Below are 21,637 nucleotides of genomic sequence, written 5' to 3' on the forward strand. Positions count from 1 at the left end.
TCCTGATGAGTCTCCTTTGGTGAGGACAATGAAACCCGTAGAAATGAGAGGCTTAGAGAGTGAGTGTGTATATGTCACCTCACCCTATATACTGAACTGTGGGGGACATATTTTTTCTATTAGTCACCTACAGACTAACCTTCAGGGGGTGAATTATGGGTATAATTTTACATTTGGAATTAATAAAGTTTAGTTTTATCCTTTTTTCAGCAAACATGAGGATTGACAAGAGACAGCTCATTTAATAAGGTTCAATTTTGGTTAAAACTATCCCATTATGAATATAAAAAAGGCTTCTCCCATATGTGACATCTCTGATGTTCATTAACAGTTGATTTCAAAGTAAAATATTTCCCACATTAAAAAAATGAAAAAGGCTTCTCCCTGTGTGACTGATCTGATGTTTAACAAGAAGCACTTTCCAGCTAAAACATTTCCCACATTCTTAACAGGAAAAAGTCTTCTCCCCTGTGTGAATTTTCTCATGTTTACTCAGGGCTGATTTACCTATAAAACATTTCCCACATTCTGAACAGGAAAAAGGCTTCTCTCCTGTGTGAGTTTTCTGATGGTGATCAAGAACTATTTTCCATTTAAAACATTTCCCACATTCTGAACAGGAAAAAGGCTTCTCCCCTGTGTGAGTTCTCTGGTGAGCAAAAAGCTCTGATTTCTGTTTAACACATTTCCCACATTCTGAACAGGAAAAAGGCTTCTCCCCTGTGTGAGTTCTCTGGTGACTAACCAAATATGATTTCTGGTTAAAACATTTCCCACATTCTGAACATGAAAAAGGTTTCTCCCCTGTGTGAGTTCTCTGGTGTGTAACAAGAATCACTTTCCGGCTAAAACCTTTCCCACATTCTGAACATAAAAAAGGCTTCTCCCCTGTGTGAGCTCTCTGATGGTTCACCAAATGTGAGTTACGTGCAAAACATTTCCCACATTCTGAACATGAAAAAGGCTTCTCCCCTGTGTGAGTTCTTTGGTGTGTAACAAGATGCCCTTTATTGTTACAACATTTCCCACATTCTGAACATGAAAAAGGATTCTCCCCTGTGTGAGCTCTCTGATGGTTCACAAAATGTGATTTATATGCAAAACATTTCCCACATTCTAAACATGAAAAAGGCTTCTCCCCTGTGTGAGTTCTTTGGTGTATAACAAAATGTGATTTCCATGTAAAACATTTCCCACATTCTGAACATGAAAATAACTTCTTTGGTTTAGAAGCAGCTTGTTTTTTAATGCCTCTTTTGTGACTTTGATTTTCCTTAGTAGTCAGTAATGAATCAGAAGATGGGACCTGTTTCATAGGATCAGATGACAGATCTTTACTGTGAATGGATGATGGTATATCTGGAGTAGCAGCAATCACTTCAGTTGTATCTTGTGGGATCCCAAGATCATCTGATTTAAACATTGAAGATGTCAGCTGTCCTTCTGATCTCCTGGTACAGTCATCTGCTAAGATAAAAAAAAAATATTTTTTTTAATAAAATATCCTTCAGTTTTATATTTTTGAACACTTCTACTTAAACTGTCCATAAAAATGGGAAGCTATTTAAAAAACTTTAATTATTTACCAAGGCAATGACAGTTCACAGTCTAATAGAAAACCTTGCTGGATGAACCAGTAGTGTGTGGTGTTCAACTTTTTATTCATTCTGCCTCCCAAATATAGAATAAAAAGAAACCAATCAATGTTATGTAGGTGAAAATATCAATTCTCATCTCACAAAAAACAAGTCCCACTCAGGTCCATCATCTGTCAATGGAAAAACAGAGGTTCCCACACTATTAGTGGCTGAAAGGCTGTTAAAAAGCAACAGAATTTCTATAAACCAATCCAGCAAAATCCGCTCTCACTTCTGAGCCTTGCAGTGTGCTCACACAACATTTAGGATCCCTGTATTTAGCAATATTATAGTGAGAAGAACCCACTTAATTTATGGTGTGCGTCTCCTGGAGCACAATCTGGGCACTATGTGTTGGGTAAGAAAATGGCAAGTGTGTAATTTTCACTCTCCAACATCCACTGTGTTAATTTTCAGAAAGTGGCTGTGGAGTCAAAATATTCACTCCTCCTACACACGTGGTCTAAATTGTTGGTACCCCTTGTTTAATGACAGAAAAACCCACAATGGTCACAGAAATATCTTGAATCTGACAAAAGTAATAATAAATAAAAAATCTATGAAAATTAGCAAATGATAGTCAGACATTGCTTTTCAACCATGCTTAGACAGAATTTTCAAAAAAATAAAACTCATGAAATAGGTCTGGACAGAAATTATAGTACCCTTGACGTAACCGCTTCACGACCGCCACGGACGTTTGTCTACGGTCGGCGGTTTTGTGCTCATCGGGATTCCCACGTGCCTTGTAGCGAGGGGATTCCAGCGCAAAATGCTTCCTGTGATCCCTGACCTCATCGAGACGTGATTGATTCAGGTCCTGATGACGTCAGTGTCACATCAGCCAATGAGACAAATCACTAGGAGAGTTTGTTGTAGCAACGAACTTTCCCGGGCAATCTGCCTCATAAAAATGCTGTTTCTCCTCAGATCTTCTGTCAGTGAGAGATTAGAGAAGAAACAGTGTTACAAGTGCTGCTGCCAACACCTGTGTCGATTTTGCTATAAAGTAAAAAAACAAACAAACAAACAAACAGATAAGGCTGGTTAGGGTTAGTGCTATAGTTAGGGTTAGTGTTGGGGCTAAAGTTAGGGTTATGGTTTCTTCTAAAGTTGGGATTAGGCTAAAGAATTAGGCATTTCTCAATTGTCCCCCAATAACTTGGTCACGTCATGTCAGTCACGTCAGAGTTTTCTATTTCCGGAAGAAAATAAAACGAATAAAATGGCCCGTCTGTATTATAGTGCAGAGGAGGCTTATGCACTTTTATGTTCTGGCAGCGAAGAAAGTGCACTGTCAGATGGCGATGTGGATTTCGAGGGCTTAAGTAGCAGCGACAGTAATAGCTCAGAAATGAGAAGTGATTCCGGTCCATCCTCACCCACAAGGATCAGTGCAAGAAGGGCAAATAGCGCTTCTGGAGAAATGACTCAAACTCAGGGAACAATGCCAAGTACTAGCGCCGTCCCTAGTGCTCGTGAATTGTCGCACACCAATATCCAAGGGGCTTTGACTCTTGATGTAGCATTTCCCAGATGGGAGGCTTTGGATTCGGCTAATCCACTCATACGTAATTTTTATGCCAATCCTGGTATAAAAGTGGAAGTGGAAAATTTTGGACCAATTAATTTTTTTGTTTCTGACAGATAGCTTACTAGAGCATATTTTCCTACAAACAAATTTATATGCGTCCCAGTTCATCAGCCAGAATCCACGATCCGATTATGCTAGGTCAAATTTATGGACACCAACTAATGTCCCAGAAATGAAAAATTTTTTTAGGACTTAAATTCGCTATGGAGCTTGTTAAAAAAAAAACCAAGCATTTGGTCCTATTGGTCCAACCGCCCTGTTCAAGCCACCCCTACGTTTTCTGCCGTGCTTCATAAGGACGCGTTATGAAATGCTCATGAGTAGTGTTGAGCGATACCGTTCGATACCCTAAAATATCGTATCGGATGGTATCGGCCGATACGAAAAAAATATCGGGTATCGCCGATTCCGATACCGGAAGTCCCATTCAAGTCAATGGGACTTCCGGTATCGGAATTAAAAAAAGCCCTTTATTTCCTTGTTGGCAAATTCTACATAATTGAAAACAAATAAGAATCATGTAGAATGTATTGTGGGAGGTGGAGGAGACATTAAAAGCATAGTGGTTTATTCAAATCACATGGCATAGCATTAATTCCAATTTTTTTTTTCAGTACGTTCGGAGTTAAAAAGATATTGACTATGTTAACCTTTTTTATATTTTGTCAGATATGTATGTTTCACAACTTCCATGCTCTTCACGTTCTTTTGTACTTCTCCCACACTTTCTCCTTCATGATCCGCAGCAGTAGCATTTTTTTCATCAACTTTTTCTTCACCTTATTCATCTTCTTCTTCTTCATCTTCTTCCCATTAATTTTTTTTTCAATTCTTCATATTCTTCTTATTCAGCTATTGTCAATTTTAATATGCTATTTCTTCATCTTCATCCTATTCTTCTTTGTCTTCATTTTCTTATGGTGACAGGCATTCCTGTAGTACTTATCTATAAAACTTATAAGATTACACCTTACGTTCTGCCTGTCACTAAAGATTTACGACAGGATTTGTCCGCGTTCAGTTTGGCCTGCAGCAGCATGCATTTTCCAGGGGCACCACGAGGAGGAACGGACTCACCCCCATTTACTGCTTAGTCTTCTGCTTATAATTCTGATTTCTTCTATGCTGATTTTTAGTATTATGCTTAATGTTCTTCTGCTTTCTGTTCTTCTGCTTTTGCTTCTTCTGCTTCTTGTTCTTCTGTCTTTTGTTCTGTATCTTGGTGGTTGTCTTCATGTTCTTTGTCCTCTTGGTCTTATTATTTAGGGTCATATTTCTGGTCTTCTTTGGTGTGGTCTTCAGGGTCGTCGTCATCAGGGTCGTCGTCATGGAGTTCAATAAGGATTACCAAAGACAATTTCAAAAAGCTTGATCTTGGAAATGTAGCAGAAGGTACAAGAAGGCTGAGAAACTGGCGAGAACCAGCAGACAGTGCTGGCCCCCGGATGGATAGCAGAAGGAACAAGAGCCAATGGCACTACCGAGGACCAACTGACGGTGCTGGACCACGGTTACTAAGCAGAAGGTACCTGTGCTAAAAAGCACTACCAAGGACCAGCTGATGGTGCTGGACCTCGGATACAGAGATGGAGGCACCTAGGCCAAAGGCTGTGGCGAGAACCAGCAGACAGTGCTGGCACCCGGATGGGTAGCAGTAGGAACAAGAGCCAATGGCACTTCTGAGGACCAACTGACGGTGCTGGACCACGGTTACTAAGCAGAAGGTACCTGTGCTAAAAAGCACTACCAAAGAACCAGCTGACGGTGCTGGACCTCGGATACCGAGATGGAGGCACCTAGGCCAAAGGCTGTGGCGAGAACCAGCAGACAGTGCTGGCACCCGGATGGGTAGCAGAAGGAACAAGAGCCAATGGCACTACCGAGGACCAACTGACAGTGCTGGACCACGGTTACTAAGCAGAAGGTACCTGTGCTAAAAAGCACTACCAAGGACCAGCTGACGGTGCTGGACCTCTGATACCGAGATGGAGGCACCTAGGCCAAAGGCTGTGGCGAGAACCAGCAGACAGTGCTGGCACCCGGATGAGTAGCAGAAGGAACAAGAGCCAATGGCACTACCGAGGACCAACTGACGGTGCTGGACCACGGTTACTAAGCAGAAGGTACCTGTGCTAAAAAGCACTACCAAGGACCAGCTGACGGTGCTGGACTTCGGATACCGAGATGGAGGCACCTAGGCCAAAGGCTGTGGCGAGAACCAGCTGACGGTGCTGGAACCCAGATGGGTAGCAAAAGCTACAAGAGCCAATGGCACTACTGAGGAACAGCTGACGGTGCTGGACCACGGTTACTAGGCAGGAGGTACCTGTGCTAGAAAGCACTACCAAGGACCAGCTGACGGTGCTGGACCTCGGATACCGAGATGGAGGCACCTAGGCCAAAGGCTCTGGCGAGAACCAGCACACAGTGCTGGAACCCGGGTGGGTAGCAGAAGGTACCCATTCAAAGCAAAGTAGCCAGGCCGCAAGCCGGCCGCAGTTACCGAAACCCACAGTCCTACAGGGGGTCCATGTCTCATTGGCACTACGGATCCAGCCTTCAGTGCCAGTTCCCGCAGCCCACATAGGAGTCACCTAAACTGCAGGCACCGTAGAGTCGGCTAACCCGGCCGCAAGACGACAGGACAACGAATTGGTGGCATAGTGACCTTGACACTACCCAGAAACAGCAGGCGTGCTGAAAACAGGCTGGGCAACAGGGAGTACCCGTGCCAAAGACACTGCCGAGAACCAGCTGACGGTGCTGGAACCCAGATGGGTAGCAAAAGCTACAAGAGCCAATGGCACTACCGAGGAACAGCTGACGGTGCTGGACCACGGTTACTAGGCAGGAGGTACCTGTGCTAGAAAGCACTACCAAGGACCAGCTGACGGTGCTGGACCTCGGATACCGAGATGGAGGCACCTAGGCCAAAGGCTCTGGCGAGAACCAGCAGACAGTGCTGGAACCCAGGTGGGTAGCAGAAGGTACCCATTCAAAGCAAAGTAGCCAGGCCGCAAGCCGGCCGCAGTTACCGAAACCCACAGTCCTACAGGGGGTCCATGTCCCATTGGCACTACGGATCCAGCCTTCAGTGCCAGTTCCCGCAGCCCACATAGGAGTCACCTAAACTGCAGGCACCGTAGAGTCGGCTAACCCGGCCGCAAGACGACAGGACAACGGATTGGTGGCATAGTGACCTTGACACTACCCGGAAACAGCAGGCGTGCTGGAACCAGGCTGGGCAACAGGGAGTCCCCGTGCCAAAGACACTGCCGAGCACCAACTGGCGTTGTTGGAGCCCAGGGACAATCATGGTGTAGGCCGAGGCCTACTTGGTGGTAGTTTTAGATTGTTTGTAGGCTACAACAGACTGTCAACATGCTCCAATTAGGCATCTGTCTCCACTCTGTTTCCAGGATTTCACGTGACCACCAACACCGCCAGTTTATGCGTACAGCAGCTGTCTGCCCAATCCACACGTGTTCCTGTGTTACTGGGATTCTGTAATGTCAGCAGATCCCCTGATGTGTGTCTGCCACTGTCTCCTGCTCTGTCCACATTCCCACCACTTGCAGTGGGAAGGTGGACAGCGCAGGAGACAGTGGCGGACACATATTGGGGGATCTGCTGACGTTACAGAACCCCAGTAACACAGGAACACGTGTGGAATGCGTGGACGGCAACTGTGAGCAGGAACTGGCGGTGTTGGAGGTCAGGGGAAATACTAGAGACAGAGTGGAGACAGAGGCCAAATCAGAGAATGTTTAAATCTGAAGTAGTTACAATTTGGAGGCAGCAGCAGTTTGCCCTCCACACAGCAGGGGATCAGCTGACGTTACCGAACCCCACTTTCACATGAACGAGTGTGTTTTTCTGTGTGGACAGCACTTCCGAGCACCAACTGGCGGTGTCGGAGCCCAGGGAAAATCAGGTAGTAGGCCGAGGCCTACTTGGAGCCAGGTGTAAATCTGAGTTTGTTTGACTGTGGAGGGAGCAGGACACTTTGCCATACACACAGCAGGGGATCAGCTGACGTTACCGAACCCCACTTACACATGAGCGAGTGTTTTGTCTGTGCGGACAGCACTTCTGAGCACCAACTGGCGGTGTCGGAGCCCAGGGAAAATCAGGTAGTAGGCCGAGGCCTACTTGGTGGCAGTTTGCGATTGTTTCTAGACTACTACTAACTGTCAACGTACTCCAATTAGGCCTCTGTCTTCACTCTGTTTCGAGTATTTCCTCTGGCTTCCAACCACGCCAGTTGCTGCTCTGAAATGCCGTCTGCACAACCCACACTTGTTCCTGTGTTACTGGGGTTCTGTAACAGCAGCTTCTCCCTAGAGGGGAGTCAGGCAATGTCTCCTGCTCTGTCCACATTTCCACTACAAGTAGAGGGAATGTAGACAAAGCAGGAGACATTGCCGTGCTCAACTCTGGAGATGAGCAGATGTTACAGGACCCAGGTACCACAGGAACAAGTGTGGATTGTGCAGACGGCACTTGAGAGCAGAAACAGGCGGTGTTGTAGGCCGGAGGAAATACTCAAAACAGAGTGGAGACAGAGGGCAAATCAGAGAACATATTAAATCAGAGGTAGTCAGAAGTTGTAGGCAGCAGGAGAGTTTGCCGTACACACAGCAGGGGATCAGCTGACGTTACCGAACCCCACTTACACATGAGCGAGTGTTTTGTCTGTGTGGACAGCACTTCTGAGCAACAACGGGCGTTGCTGTAGCGCAGGAAATAAAGTTCAGGTCATAGAAACATGAACACAACAGGAGACCTGGATCCTGTTGCCAGCCAATTATTTATTCTGGAAGAGGACTGGCAAATTCAGGTGAGATCCAGGCCTTGTTCATTTTCACAAAAGTAAGCCGGTCAACATTATCGGTGGATAGTCGCGTGCGACGGTCTGTTACCACACCACCTGCAGCACTAAAGACACGTTCCGATAATACACTGGCAGCAGGGCAAGCCAGCACCTCCAATGCATACTGGCTAAGCTCTGGCCATGTATCCAGCTTAGAGACCCAATACTTGAACGGGGAAGAGCCGTCTGGGAGAACACTAACAGGGCACGACAAGTAGTCTGTCACCATCTGACGGAAACGTTGCCTCCTGCTGACTGGAGCCGTCTGTGATGGTGTAGCCGTTTGTGGCGGTCCCACAAAACTTTTCCACATTTGGGCCATACTGGCCTTGCCTTGTCCTGCGGCACTGCCTCTGCTACCTCTTTGTGCAGAGCTTCCTCCACTGCCTCTACCCACATGGCTGCTTTGAAAAGCACTACCAGCAACACCTGTGAGGGGAATGGAGAACATGATGGCCTGCACAAGTGTTTCTTGGTACTCCCGCATTTTTCGCTCCCGGTTCAACTGTGGTATGAGGCTTTGTAAGTTGTCCCGGTAGCGAGGATCTAGGAGGGTGTACACCCAATAATCAGCCGTGTGGAGAATGTTGGCGATGCGGCGGTCATTTAACAAGCACTGCAGCATGAAATCAACCATGTGCTGCAGACTGCCAACTGGACCGGAAACGCTGTCCCCAGCTTGAGGCAGCATCTCTGCCTGCTCAGCATCACCCCACCCTCCCTGTACACACTGACTACTAGAGCCTTGTGTACCTCCCTCCTCTGGAGAGATGTGTTCCTCCTCCTCCATTGACTCCTCGTCATCCTCCTCACTAAGTGTCCCCTGCCTGGGCCTTTGTGTGGAAGCACGTTGCGCAGACTTGCCAGAAGCAGATGGCATTTCTGACTGCTCATCCTCGACCTCTTCAAAAACCTCCTCACTTAGTGCTTGTAAGGTTTTTTGAAGCAGACAGATGAGGGGGACAGTCATGCTGATTAGTGCATCATCTGCACTGGCCATCCGCATGGAGTCATCGAAGGCACGCAAAACTTGGCAGATGTCCCTCATAGTGGCCCACTCAGTGGTGGTGAAGTGTGTCCGGCGCACAGTGCGACTTGTTTGCGCCTGATGCAGCTGGTACTCCATTACTGCTGCCTGCTGCTCACACAACCGCTCCAACATATGTAACGTTGAATTCCACCTGGTGGGGAGGTCACATATGATGCGATGTTCTGGCAGGCGGAATCGGCGTTGCAGAGATGCAATGCGCGATCTTGCCATGCTGGAACGCCGCAAGTGAGCACACTCTAGGCGAACCTTGTGCAGCAGTGCATCAAGATCCGGATAGTCCCTCAGAAAGCTCTGCACGACCAAATTGAGCACGTGTGCCAGACATGGTATGTGAGTGAGGTTGCCTAGGCCCAGAGCTGTCACTAGATTTCGGCTATTGTCACTCACTACCAAACCTGGCTGGAGATTCGCTGGCACAAACCACACATCGCTCTCCTGCTTGATGGCATTCCAGAGCTCCTGTGCTGTGTGGCTCCGATTCCCCAAAGAAATTAATTTAAGGACGGCCTGTTGACGTTTGGCCACACCTGTGCTCATATCTGGCCTAACAGGCTCACGCTGTGCTGATTCCGAGGAACTAGAATAGGAGGAGGACTCAATATGTACAGACTGCATTCCTGCAATCCTTGGAGTTGGCAGAATACGTACAGATCCACTCTCCAGATCTGTACCCGGCTCCACAACATTGACCCAATGGGCAGTGAGGGAAAGGTATCGTCCCTGTCCATGGCTACTGGTCCACGCATCGGTGGTCAGGTGGACCTTGCTACTGACGGCATTTAGTAGCGCATTTTTAATTTTTCCCTCCACATGCTTTTGCAGGGCAGGGACAGCTTGCCTGCTGAAATAAAAGCGGCTGGGCACATTGTATTGTGGAACTGCCAATGACATAAAGTTCCGGAAGGTGTCAGTCTCCACCAGCCTGAATGACAGCATCTCAAGGGCCAGTAGTTTGGCAATGCCGGCATTCAGAGCCAGTGCTCGGGGATGGTTTGCTGAGTATGGCCGCTTTTTCTCCCATGCCTGTGCTACCGATTGCTGGTGAGTGGCCTGGGAGTGTGCTGATGACTGCGAACGTGGTTCAGTGGGTGGAATTTCACTGGGTCTCTGGACAACAGTGGCAGTGGTTCTTCCATGGCGTTCCAGTGAGGAAGCCGAACCAGCTGTGTGTGAGGTGGAGGAAGAGGCCCCAACACGAGCTGAAGAGGTGGTAGGTGCTGCTGAAGGTTGGCCTACATCTTCAGTGTGTCTGTGTAACTCCACCTCGTGCTTGGTACGCACATGTTTCCACATATTTGTGGTATTGAGGTTGGTCACATTTTTCCCTCGTTTCACTTTCTGATGACACAGCTTGCATTTGACAAAGCAAATGTCATCTGCAACTGTGTCAAAAAAAGACCACGCACTGCAAGTCCTGGGAGCACCCGTTTTGTGTTTTGGAAGAGGATTGCTCCTCACGGGTGCCAAAGTGGAGGCTACAGGCAACCAAGTCTGCCCCCGCCCTCTCCCTCCTCTTTTGGCCATTCGGGGAATCTCTTCCTCAGAGCTGCTCCCACCACCTTCCTGTGGCTGACGCCATGATGGGTCAAGGACCTCATCATCTCCACTCCCCTCTTCAAGCACCGGCTGGTCCTGGGTTGTCTCGCCAGCACCGTACGCACCAGAAATTGGCAACTGAGTCTCATCATCATCAGATGAGCACTGAGGTGTGCTGACAATAGGCACTGGCCCACCCGCCTCTTCAGATTCAGAGGGACAAAGCAGTTGCGCATCACTGCATACTCCCTCTTCTTCACGCTCTAGAATGCTGCTTGGCTGGCCACCTCTTTCCAAGCCAACAGATTCTGAGAACAGAAGTAAAGATTAAGATGGCTCCTGTCCAGGGCTCTCAGACTGCCTGGGCAATTTGGCAGGTGGTGAAGAGACAGATGGTTGCTCTTCAGTGCTCTGGCCTTGGGAGGATTCGGAAGTCATTGAAGTGGATGCGTTAGCTGCCATCCATCCGACAACGGCTTCAATTTGTTCGTCACGCAGCAGTGGGGTACGGTGAGGTCCTACAAAGCTGCGCATGAAGGACTGTTGCCTGGTAAAAGTGGGGGATGCCGGGTCACTGGTGGCCGCAGCAGACACCGAATCCCCACGTCCTCTCCCTGCTGAATCCCCCCGTCCTCTCCCTGCTGAAACTCCACGGCCACGACCACGTGCCTTACTCCCTGCCTTCTTCATCTTGGTAGACTGATAAAGATAGGCAGAAAAGTAAAAAAGGGGTGGCTTAGTGTTCTTATTCCTGAACACCTGCTAACCAGTATAAGAAACACTAATTTGGCTAACAGTGTGTGTACTACACTTTAATATGATCTAATGTGGCCTAGACAACTGTAAAGTGGAGTGTTTGGTGAAATTTATTTCCTTTTTTTTTTGGGGGGGGGGGGGAAGGAAAGGATGTGACCAAAGTTTGAAAGCTATAGTATCACAAACTTTTTGGAGCGATTACAATGCAGGAAGCTAACCTACAATGCAATTGATGAGGCTCCAAAAAATAGGGTGATACTAGCCTGGCTGGCCCTGAAGGGCACAAGCCAGCAAAAAGGCTCCTCTATCTAATCCTATATAGTGTTTGCAACCAACCAATGACAATGGATGCGGTTGGAAGCACACTAATATAGGAGCAAAAATCTAGCTAAATTAGCTGCAAAAAAAGGACTATGTATGAGGCAGTGACGCACGCTGAGCGGACTACAGCTAGCCGTGGCTGTAGAACACACTGCAACGTGAGCTGCACTCACACACAGAGAGACCTATCAGACAGCCAAAAACAGTGCAGAGAAATGGGCTATAGCACTGAAAGGCTGCTGAAAGGCTCCGCTGTCCACTCCTTTAGTGTTTGCAACCAACGTATATGGATACGTATGGAAGCACACTATACAGGAGAAAAAAAAAGCAGCAATAAAAGAAAAATGTGTATGAGGCAGAGACACACGCTGGGCGGCCTACAAGCAGACGTGCCTGCAGGACACACTACACAGCGTGGGTCTGCACTCACACAGCCCTTGCAGACAGCTATTAAAACAACGCTGCTAGGCTACAAAAATGCTACAGTGGTGGATTATGTAGCCTGGGTAGAGCAATAGATATTTTTGATGATCGCTATTTCTAACTGTCCCTCACAGTCTTCAACAGCAGCCTGTCCCTAACTGAATTCACAGCAGAGTGACCAGAAATGGCGGCTGCAGCGCTTTTTATAGTGCATCATGACATCATTTCAGCAGCCAATCACAGCCATGCCAGTAGTTAACATGCCTACATGCCTAACAGGATGTGCCCACACTTCTGAGGATCCCCATTGGCTGAATCAAATCGAGCGGGCTCCTAGCATTATGGGAACTTCCGATTCCGGTATTCGATATGAAAAAAGTATCGGAACTAAGTATCGGAATTCCGATACAGCTAATATCGACCGATACCCGATACTTGCGGTATCGGAATGCTCAACTCTACTCATGAGATTTTGGCAATTTAACAGAAACAGTCAGTTCCTGCCCAGAAATGTCCCTGAACACGACAGACTATTCAAAATCAGAGCCATCATCAAAGACTTGACAGAAAAGTTCTTAAAGCTCTACACATGCCAACAGAAAACATTTCCATTGATGAGTCCCTTGTAAAATTCAAAGGAAGGCTGCACCTCAAGCAATTTATTCCTTCTAAGGCTATGTGTGCACACACTGCGGAATCGCCTGCGGGTTTTTCCCTGCGGAACAGCAGGTAAAGGGACCTGCGGTTTTCCTGCGGTTTTGCCCTGCGGTTTCACACCTCTACTATGTTAAAGGTGTGAAACCGCAGCGGAATCCGCAGAAACAATTGACATGCTGCAGTTTATAAACCGCAGCAAAACCGCGCGAAAAAAACGTAGCATGAGCACTGCGGTTTTGAAAACCCATAGGGTTACATGGTACTGTACCATGTCTGCGGAACTGCTGCAGTTCCGCAGGGCCAAAACCGCAGCGGAACCGCAGCAAAAACCGCAGCGTGTGCACATAGCCTAAGAGGGCAACGTTCGGAATAAAGCTCTATAAAATGTGCGAGAGTTCAACCGGATACACATCAGCTTTCGCATTCATGAGGGGAAAGACAGCCAACTAAACCCACCAGAATGCCCTACTTATCAGGGGACATCTGGAAAAATCTTTTGGGAGTTGATAACTCCATTTTTACAAAAAGGCTACAATCTGTTCGGTGACAACTACTACACCAGCATACGCCTATTTAATAGCCATCAGCCACACACAGCTTAGAGATATATCATGGCACAGGTGTAATGTTTGTCTTGTAGACTATCACAATCCTCCTTGAAATTAGTTTGTTTTAATACAAATTGAAAAGTGATGATAAAGGGAAACTGTTATTGTACAGAAATTCACACTTGGCCTCACTGCACATTTAATGTTGTCAATCATAAAAGCAAAGTTTGGCCAGAAAGACTGGACCTGGTCTTGTAGGGACCATATGAGCACATTCAGCAGCACAGAAGGGAGAGAAGGGAGATTCATCCAATAAGATATCAGGGATCTAGGAATCCAACAGCATCATTACCCTCCGCTTTCTCTTACAGACCCATCATAATACTTTTCTTCAAGTGATTTTCTAACTTGTCAGCACATTCTACGTACGCTGCCATTTGGCTTTATAGTTTACAAATCTGGACAGGTAATGGTCAGCATCTTCTAATGTGAAGGAGAGAATGGCTAATGAAATCAATTATTAAACCTTATATAAGTCAGTTCAGATATGGTGTACCAAGATGACGTCTGTGTCTTCAGACAACACCCTGGAAGGAATCCTTGGAATGCAGAAGCTGAGATACTGGATACCATATATGGAAGTGAAGTTGAAATGGACCTATCATAGACTGACACTGGCTACTCAGAAGATTGTGTGACACGCATTTCCTGTCTTGAGAATAAACTTCAGTTGTGTGCAATCCTTTGCTGAGAAAGGAGTAGACATCTAACTCTGTGTTCAGTGTGACTCTAAGCGCGCACTCGGCCTATATTGGGTGAGGTATATAGATCTTGCTTTAAGGGATCACCCTGACACTAATCTCAGGGGGTACGTGGATGCTCCATGTTGTAAGTTCTATAGAAAAGGGCCTTCAATGCCAAAAGTCATTTGAACAGTTTTGGGTGAGGAGAATGTTGTGGTCTAGAGGCAAAATGGTGATCATGGTAATACGGCCGGACTACACCACCGATAAAGCGGCCACAGCCGATGACTGAGAAGAATCTGTGACTTCTCTGCATTTAGTGGTTACTACTCACCTGGGTAGTCATATGTGGGAATCTCCTCTTTACATCGCTCATCACCCCTCACATATGTCTCTGTAGTATTAATATGGGTCAGATCTTCACCCTGAAACAAATATTGTAAAAGTCACAGACAGATGGAGAAGATACATCTATGATCACCTCTAATCCTGCCATCTCCACCGTTCTCATTACACAAGTATAAAACATATAATACTGGTGGATAAAACAAGACTGAGCACAAGACCTTCACAGCCGTCTACACATCATAGGGGAGATCTCATGACACCTTCTCTCCATCTACCTGATGATCCTGAGGAGCACTGGAATCTTCTTGTTTACAGTCCTGTGGAAGAAGAGGACGGGGACATCTCTCTGGTGTTGTGCTCTTACTGGATAGATCTAGAGGAAACACATTCAGGGACTCACCGTATATACTCGAATATAAGCCAAGATTTTCAGCCCATTTTTTCGGGCTGAAAGTCCTCCTCTCGGCTTATATTCGAGTCATATACACCAGGGGGTCGGAGGGGGAGGGGAGGCGGGGGTGTGAGGTCATACTTGCCCATTCTGGCATGTTTCTGCAGCCCTCAGCTTCTCCGCGATCTCCCTTCCTTCCTTCAGCGGTCACATGGTACCGCTCATTACACTCATGAGTATGCGCATATTCATGAGGTGAAAGGAGCGGTACCACGTGATCGCTGAAGGCAGGAAGGGAGATCGCGGAGAAGCTGCAGGCTGCAGAGACCGTGCCAGGACCGGTAAGTATAGTGATACTCACCTGTCTGGGTCCATCGCTGCTTGCTGCTGTCTGGCATGTCATCTGTCAGTGACGTTCAGACAGCAGAGGGAGCGGTGACGTTGTTAGTGCGTGCCGCGCCCCTGCAGTCTGAACGTCACTGACAGATGACGTGCCAGACAGCAGCAAGCAGCGGCACCTGGCACCAGTGACGGAGAGGTGAGTATGTCATTTTTTTTATTTTTAAATGCAGCAGCGGCAGCACATGGGGCATAATCTATGGAGCATCTTATGGGGCAGCACATGGGGGCATAATCTATGGAGCATCTTATGGGGGCAGCATATGGGGGCATAATGTAAGGAGCATCTTATGGGGGCAGCATATAGGGGTATAATCTATGGAGCATCTTATGGGGCAGCATATAGGGGTATAATCTATGGAGCATCTTATGGGGGCAGCATATAGGGGTATAATCTATGGAGCATCTTATGGGGCAGCATATAGGGGTATAATCTATGGAGCATCTTATGGGGGCAGCATATGGGGGAATAATCTATGGAGCATCTTATAGAGGCAGCATATAGGGGCATAATCTATGGAGCATCTTATGGGGGCATCATATGGGGGAATAATCTATGGAGCATCTTATAGAGGCAGCATATAGGGGCATAATCTATGGAGCATCTTATGGGGGCATAACCTATGGAGCATCTTATGGGGGCAGCATATGGGGCATCTTATGGGGCCATAATCTTTATGGAGCAGCATATTATTCTAGGGAGCATCTTATGGGGTCATTATTAACCTTTGTGCAGCATTATATGGGGTGTATTTTGGATAGAGCATCTTATGGGACCATCATGAACTGTATGGAGCATTATATGGGGCTCCTGATTCAATATGGATATTCAAAAACATTTAACCTACTGATGTCTCAATTAATTTTACTTTTATTGGTATCTATTTTTATTCTTTAAATTTACCAGTAGCTGCTGCATTTTTCACCCTAGGCTTATACTCAAGTCAATAAGTTTTCCCAGTTTTTTGTGGCAAAATTAGGGAGTCGGCTTATACTCGGGTCGGCTTATACTCAAGTATATATGGTAATTCATTCTTTACATACAGATAATTATAGGCCTGTGTATTTAGTCTAGACCTGTCTATTACCCTGGTGATGTGAGGGGCTGGGGAACCTCCATTATGACGTCCTTGTACAGATCTTTGTGTCCTTCTAAATACTCCCACTCCTCCAAGGAGAAATAGACAGCGACATCCTGACACCTTATAGGAACCTGACACATACAATAATAATGTCATCCCCCGATCCCTTCATAGTGTTACTGTATAATGTCCCAACATTCCCAGCAGTGTCACCTCTCCAGTCAGCAGCTCAATCATCTTGTAGGTGAGTTCCAGGATCTTCTGGTCATTGATGGCCTCATGTATCAGGGGGTGAGGTGGAGGCCCTGTGATTGGGCTCAAGGGGTCTTCCCCATCTCTCAGACACAGGGTCCTGACAGCGATCACTATAGGTCTTTTTCACCACTGTGTAATCCTGGTTATGGAGAGACACATTAATAAATCTAAAAACATCAGCACAAAGGCGCAGGTTCCTATATGATACCACCTGCAGCTGCAAATAAGGACAACAACCACCCAATTTGTCCAACAGTAAAGTCAAATCAAAAAGTAAGTAATTTGCGCTAGCAGGATACCATTCAGAGGTTTCAAAGAAATATCTACAGTGGAGCTGGTTCACAAAGTATAAGTACCGATACCTTCGTTCAGATGAATAAGGAACTGGTCGAAGGATACTTCCTCAAGCAGGGTCCCGGTGCAAAGATGACGCTGCAAACAGTAGTGATGCTGATGAACATGCGCTTGAGAGCGTTAGAGTTCAGTTGGTGAATGCAGGTATTGGACGCTGCTCCGGCCGGTAGCAAGCGTCCTTCTAATAGCGTGACCGCCGCCGACACCCGGCGAGTATAACGGCACGAGTACAGTCCAAAAGCCGGCAAGGTAGCAAAAGGTGCAGGACCTTGCGTGACGTCACGGTCACGTGGAACACCACGTGACTGGCTAGTGAGCACAAAAACGACCTTCTACTATTTACCTAAGGTGCACAAAAATATGAGCCAACCACCCGGGAGACCGATTATTTCTGCTATTGGGGGTTTAACATCAAATCTATCCAAATTTGTTGATTGTCATTTACAAAGATTGATACCGGATCTCCCGGCGTATCTTAAGGACAGCACCCACATTTTAGGTATTTTAAAGAAGATACAATGGTGTGACCACTACATCTTGGGCACACTGGACATAACTTCCTTGTATACAGTCATTCAGCATAAAAAGGGATGCGAAGCAGTGGAACATTTCCTGAGGAAGGATGGTTCACTGCCGCTTGACCAAATTGAATATCTCCTTGAGTGTATAAATTTTATTTTAACTCACAATTTTTTTCGATATGGGATGGACTACTACTCCCAGCAGTGGGGTACAGCTATGGGCACGAGGTTCGCACCCAGTTATGCAAATCTGTACGTTGGAAGATGGGAACAGGAAACCATCTATCCCGACGGCAGATTACTAGCGAACCTCGTGCTATGGCATCGATTCATAGATGATATTGTTTTTATATGGTCTGGTGGACCCTTGCTATTGGAACAATTTTTTAATTCACTAAATAAAAATTCCTACTTTTTAAAATTTTCTATGACCACGAGTTCAAAAGAAGTTAACTTTTTAGATTTAGAGATTTTTGTAGAAAACAATGCCATTGGCACGCGACTATACCATAAGCCTACAGATTCTAATAATTTTATTTCACTTGACAGTTGCCACTTACCTAGCTGGCTATTGAATGTTCCAAAAAGTCAATTAATTAGAGCCTATCGCAACTGTTCGAAAAGGGAGGATTTTGATAGAGAGGCAGAGGCAATGATGAAGAAGTTCTCCAATAAGGGTTATGATCCAACATCTTTAGTGAAAACAAAAAAACTAGTGGAAAAAATTCCAAGGGATCAATTATTGGAACAACGTATGAGAAAAAATGCCAATGCTATTATGGAAGACACCCCCATAATTTTACAATATAACTCTAATAGTACCATTTTTAAAAAAATTGTCAGGAGACATTGGAATATCCTGAGAAATGATAAGGTTATAGGGGAATCTTTACCAACATACCCTAGGTTTATTTTTAGGAAGGCGCAAAATTTGGGAAATCTTATAGCCCCCTCTATTTCTAAACCTCTAAGTAGTATCACTTTAAATCCGGAGAAATTACCAGGGGGTTTTTTTCCGTGTGGAAAGTGTGGCCCCTGTAAAAAATTGACCTCTAAAAAACAGGGAGGGATTACTAATAAATTTGCGGAGGTAAAAATTAAAGATTTCATAACCTGTGACACCACAGGGGTTATATATGGTATTACATGCCCCTGTGGGAAACTGTACATAGGACGCACAAAACGCCCATTGCATGTCCGGTTAGCAGAGCATTTGCGCAATATTGGAAACAGATTTATGGGTCACCCTTTATCACACCATTTTGCTAACCAGCATGGAGGCTCTTTTAAAAATGTTAAAGTTACGGGTATTAAAGTGGTTAAAAAAAGCTGGCGGAAGGGGAACTTTATTCAACAAATGTCAAGAGAAGAAAGTAGACTGATTTTTGAAATGAATACACTTGTTCCTAATGGACTAAACAGCGAGATTGAATTGTTTGCCTTTAATCAATGAACATGGAGTTTGGAGACTGCGGGTATATATGAACGTAATTGAGCACCATAGACCATCTCTGAAGAAGGAATCCGGTGATTCCGAAACGCGTAAGATAGCTTTTTGGTCGTTTTTGTGCTCACTAGCCAGTCACGTGGTGTTCCACGTGACCGTGACGTCACGCAAGGTCCTGCACCTTTTGCTACCTTGCCGGCTTTTGGACTGTACTCGTGCCGTTATACTCGCCGGGTGTCGGCGGCGGTCACGCTATTAGAAGGACGCTTGCTACCGGCCGGAGCAGCGTCCAATACCTGCATTCACCAACTGAACTCTAACGCTCTCAAGCGCATGTTCATCAGCATCACTACTGTTTGCAGCGTCATCTTTGCACCGGGACCCTGCTTGAGGAAGTATCCTTCGACCAGTTCCTTATTCATCTGAACGAAGGTATCGGTACTTATACTTTGTGAACCAGCTCCACTGTAGATATTTCTTTGAAACCTCTGAATGGTATCCTGCTAGCGCAAATTACTTACTTTTTGATTTGACATTAATAAATCTCACTACAGACATTTCCAGAGTCCTCACCTCTCCAGTTCTGTCCATCTGTTAATCCCATAGAAAAGAATGATCTAATGCGTCGTCATCAGAATCTCTCACCTCTCCAGTAAGCCGGAAGAGAATCTCTAGGGTGAGGTGTAATATCCTCTCCGCCATCTTGTCTCTATCCATATCCATCTTTGGCTAGTTTCACACTTGCTTTTTTTTGCAGCGCGTTTTTCCCGCAAAAAAACGCATTGAAAAAACGCATACATAAGCATACAACTGCTGCGTTTTTTTCAAGCATTTTTATGAGCATGCATGAAAAAAACGCAGCGTTTTTATGCGTTTGTATGCGTTTTTAGCGCGTTTTTACCGCGTTTGCGTTTTTTTCCAACATTTTTAGGTGGCCCCTCACACTACCCAAACCATGACTTTACTAACCCTAACCCTGACCCTAACCCTAACCCTAACCCTGACCCTAACCCTAACCCTGACCCTAACCCTTAACCAAATCATACTTAACCCTAACCCAAACCCTAAACCCTAACTAACCCTAACCCTAACCCTAACCCTGACCCTAACCCTAACCCTAACCCTGACCCTAACCCTAACCCTAACCCTAACCCTGACCCTAACCCTAACCCTAACCCTGACCCTAACCCTTAACAAAACCATACTTAACCCTAACCCTGACCCTAACCCTAACCCTGACCCTAACCCTTAACCAAACCATACTTAACCCTAATCCTGACCCTAACCCTGACCCTAACCCTAACCCTAACCCTAACCCTGACCCTAACCCTTAACAAAACCATACTTAACCCTAATCCTGACCCTAACCCTGACCCTAATCCTTAACAAAACCATACTTAACCCTAACCCTGACCCTAACCCTAACCCTGACCCTAACCCGAACCCGAACCCTAACCCTGACCCTAACCCTAACCCTAACCCTGACCCTAACCCTTAACAAAACCATACTTAACCCTAACCCTGACCCTAACCCTAACCCTGACCCTAACCCTTAACCAAACCATACTTAACCCTAATCCTGACCCTAACCCTGACCCTAACCCTAACCCTAACCCTGACCCTAACCCTTAACAAAACCATACTTAACCCTAATCCTGACCCTAACCCTGACCCTAATCCTTAACAAAACCATACTTAACCCTAACCCTGACCCTAACCCTAACCCTGACCCTAACCCTAACCCTGACCCTAACCCTAACCCTAACCCTAACCCTGACCCTAACCCTTAACAAAACCATACTTAACCCTAATCCTGACCCTAACCCTGACCCTAATCCTTAACAAAACCATACTTAACCCTAATCCTGACCCTAACCCTGACCCTAACCCTAACCCTAACCCTGACCCTAACCCTAACCCTAACCCTGACCCTAACCCTTAACAAAACCATACTTAACCCTAATCCTGACCCTAACCATGACCCTAATCCTTAACAAAACCATACTTAACCCTAACCCTGACCCAAACCCCTAAATTCCATGGTTTAAAAAAAAAAACGCATATGCAAAAAAACGCATACATGAGCATGCCAGTGCGCACATATGCGCATCCATAGGCTATAATGGCCATTTTTAGCGCAAAACGTGCGCATATGTGCGCATGCGCTTTTTTGCAGGGCCAAAAAATGCAACATGCTGCGTCTGGAAAATCCCAACGCACACCCCAAAAAAACGCAGCGCATGAAAATCGCATACATGCGCTTACCAGCGCGCAGGTATGCGCACCCATGTTAAATATAGGGGAAAAAACGCATGCGCAGGTGTGCGTTTTTTTCCAGCGCTAAAAAACGCAAATGTGAAACCAGCCTTTGATGGATAAATCACGAAAATTTTCTTTTGTAGAAGATCTTCACTGAGAGGATCCGATATTGTAGAGACCTGAATGAGAAGAGGAGTCGATGTAACATCATAAGAATCCTGTGTAATAATACAATTACTGGAGATAATAAGGTAAACATATGAAGAGATTTATTATTTTACAGTATTCAGTTTTCTTCTCGACATCTACAAATAAAACCTATATATTTAGGCCACAGACAACAAGCAGTTTCTTCCTCGGAGTCGGCAGCTGAATATGTTTCTCATAGACTCACCTTCCATAACGCTAATTCTCGTCTCATTTACCGACACTGGAATTGGCA

General features: G+C 46.0%; 1 protein-coding gene and 1 long non-coding RNA gene across 2 annotated transcripts; both read right to left on the reverse strand.

The window, feature by feature from the left end:
- Window positions 1-227: 227 nt before the first annotated feature.
- LOC141093953 (uncharacterized) lies at window positions 228-15,035 on the reverse strand. The gene is made up of 4 exons (XM_073579631.1): window positions 15,020-15,035; window positions 14,763-14,860; window positions 14,474-14,564; window positions 228-1,467 (listed from the first exon to the last, which is right to left on the reverse strand). The coding sequence occupies exons 1-4, from the start codon at window positions 15,033-15,035 to the stop codon at window positions 446-448; spliced, it is 1,227 nt and encodes a 408-aa protein (XP_073435732.1). The 3' UTR covers window positions 228-445.
- Window positions 15,036-16,156: 1,121 nt separating this feature from the next.
- LOC141094390 (uncharacterized) lies at window positions 16,157-19,907 on the reverse strand. The gene is made up of 3 exons (XR_012233057.1): window positions 19,582-19,907; window positions 16,573-16,753; window positions 16,157-16,490 (listed from the first exon to the last, which is right to left on the reverse strand). It is a non-coding gene; the product is annotated as an uncharacterized lncRNA (long non-coding RNA).
- Between the last annotated feature and the right edge of the window lie 1,730 nt (window positions 19,908-21,637).

Source organism: Dendrobates tinctorius, unplaced genomic scaffold (assembly GCF_039654945.1).
Source record: "Dendrobates tinctorius isolate UK_male_01 unplaced genomic scaffold, ASM3965494v1 ptg000063l, whole genome shotgun sequence".
Lineage (NCBI taxonomy): Eukaryota > Metazoa > Chordata > Amphibia > Anura > Dendrobatidae > Dendrobates > Dendrobates tinctorius.

Bases quoted from the DNA above. Each gene is read 5' to 3' on its own strand.
- LOC141093953 (XM_073579631.1), bottom strand. The intron at 14,565-14,762 runs GTAGATGGAGAG...TATTTGTTTCAG, and splicing joins GTGCTCCTCAGGATCATCAG to GGTGAAGATCTGACCCATAT. The intron at 1,468-14,473 runs GTGAGTAGTAAC...TTTTTATCTTAG, and splicing joins TCCCACATATGACTACCCAG to CAGATGACTGTACCAGGAGA.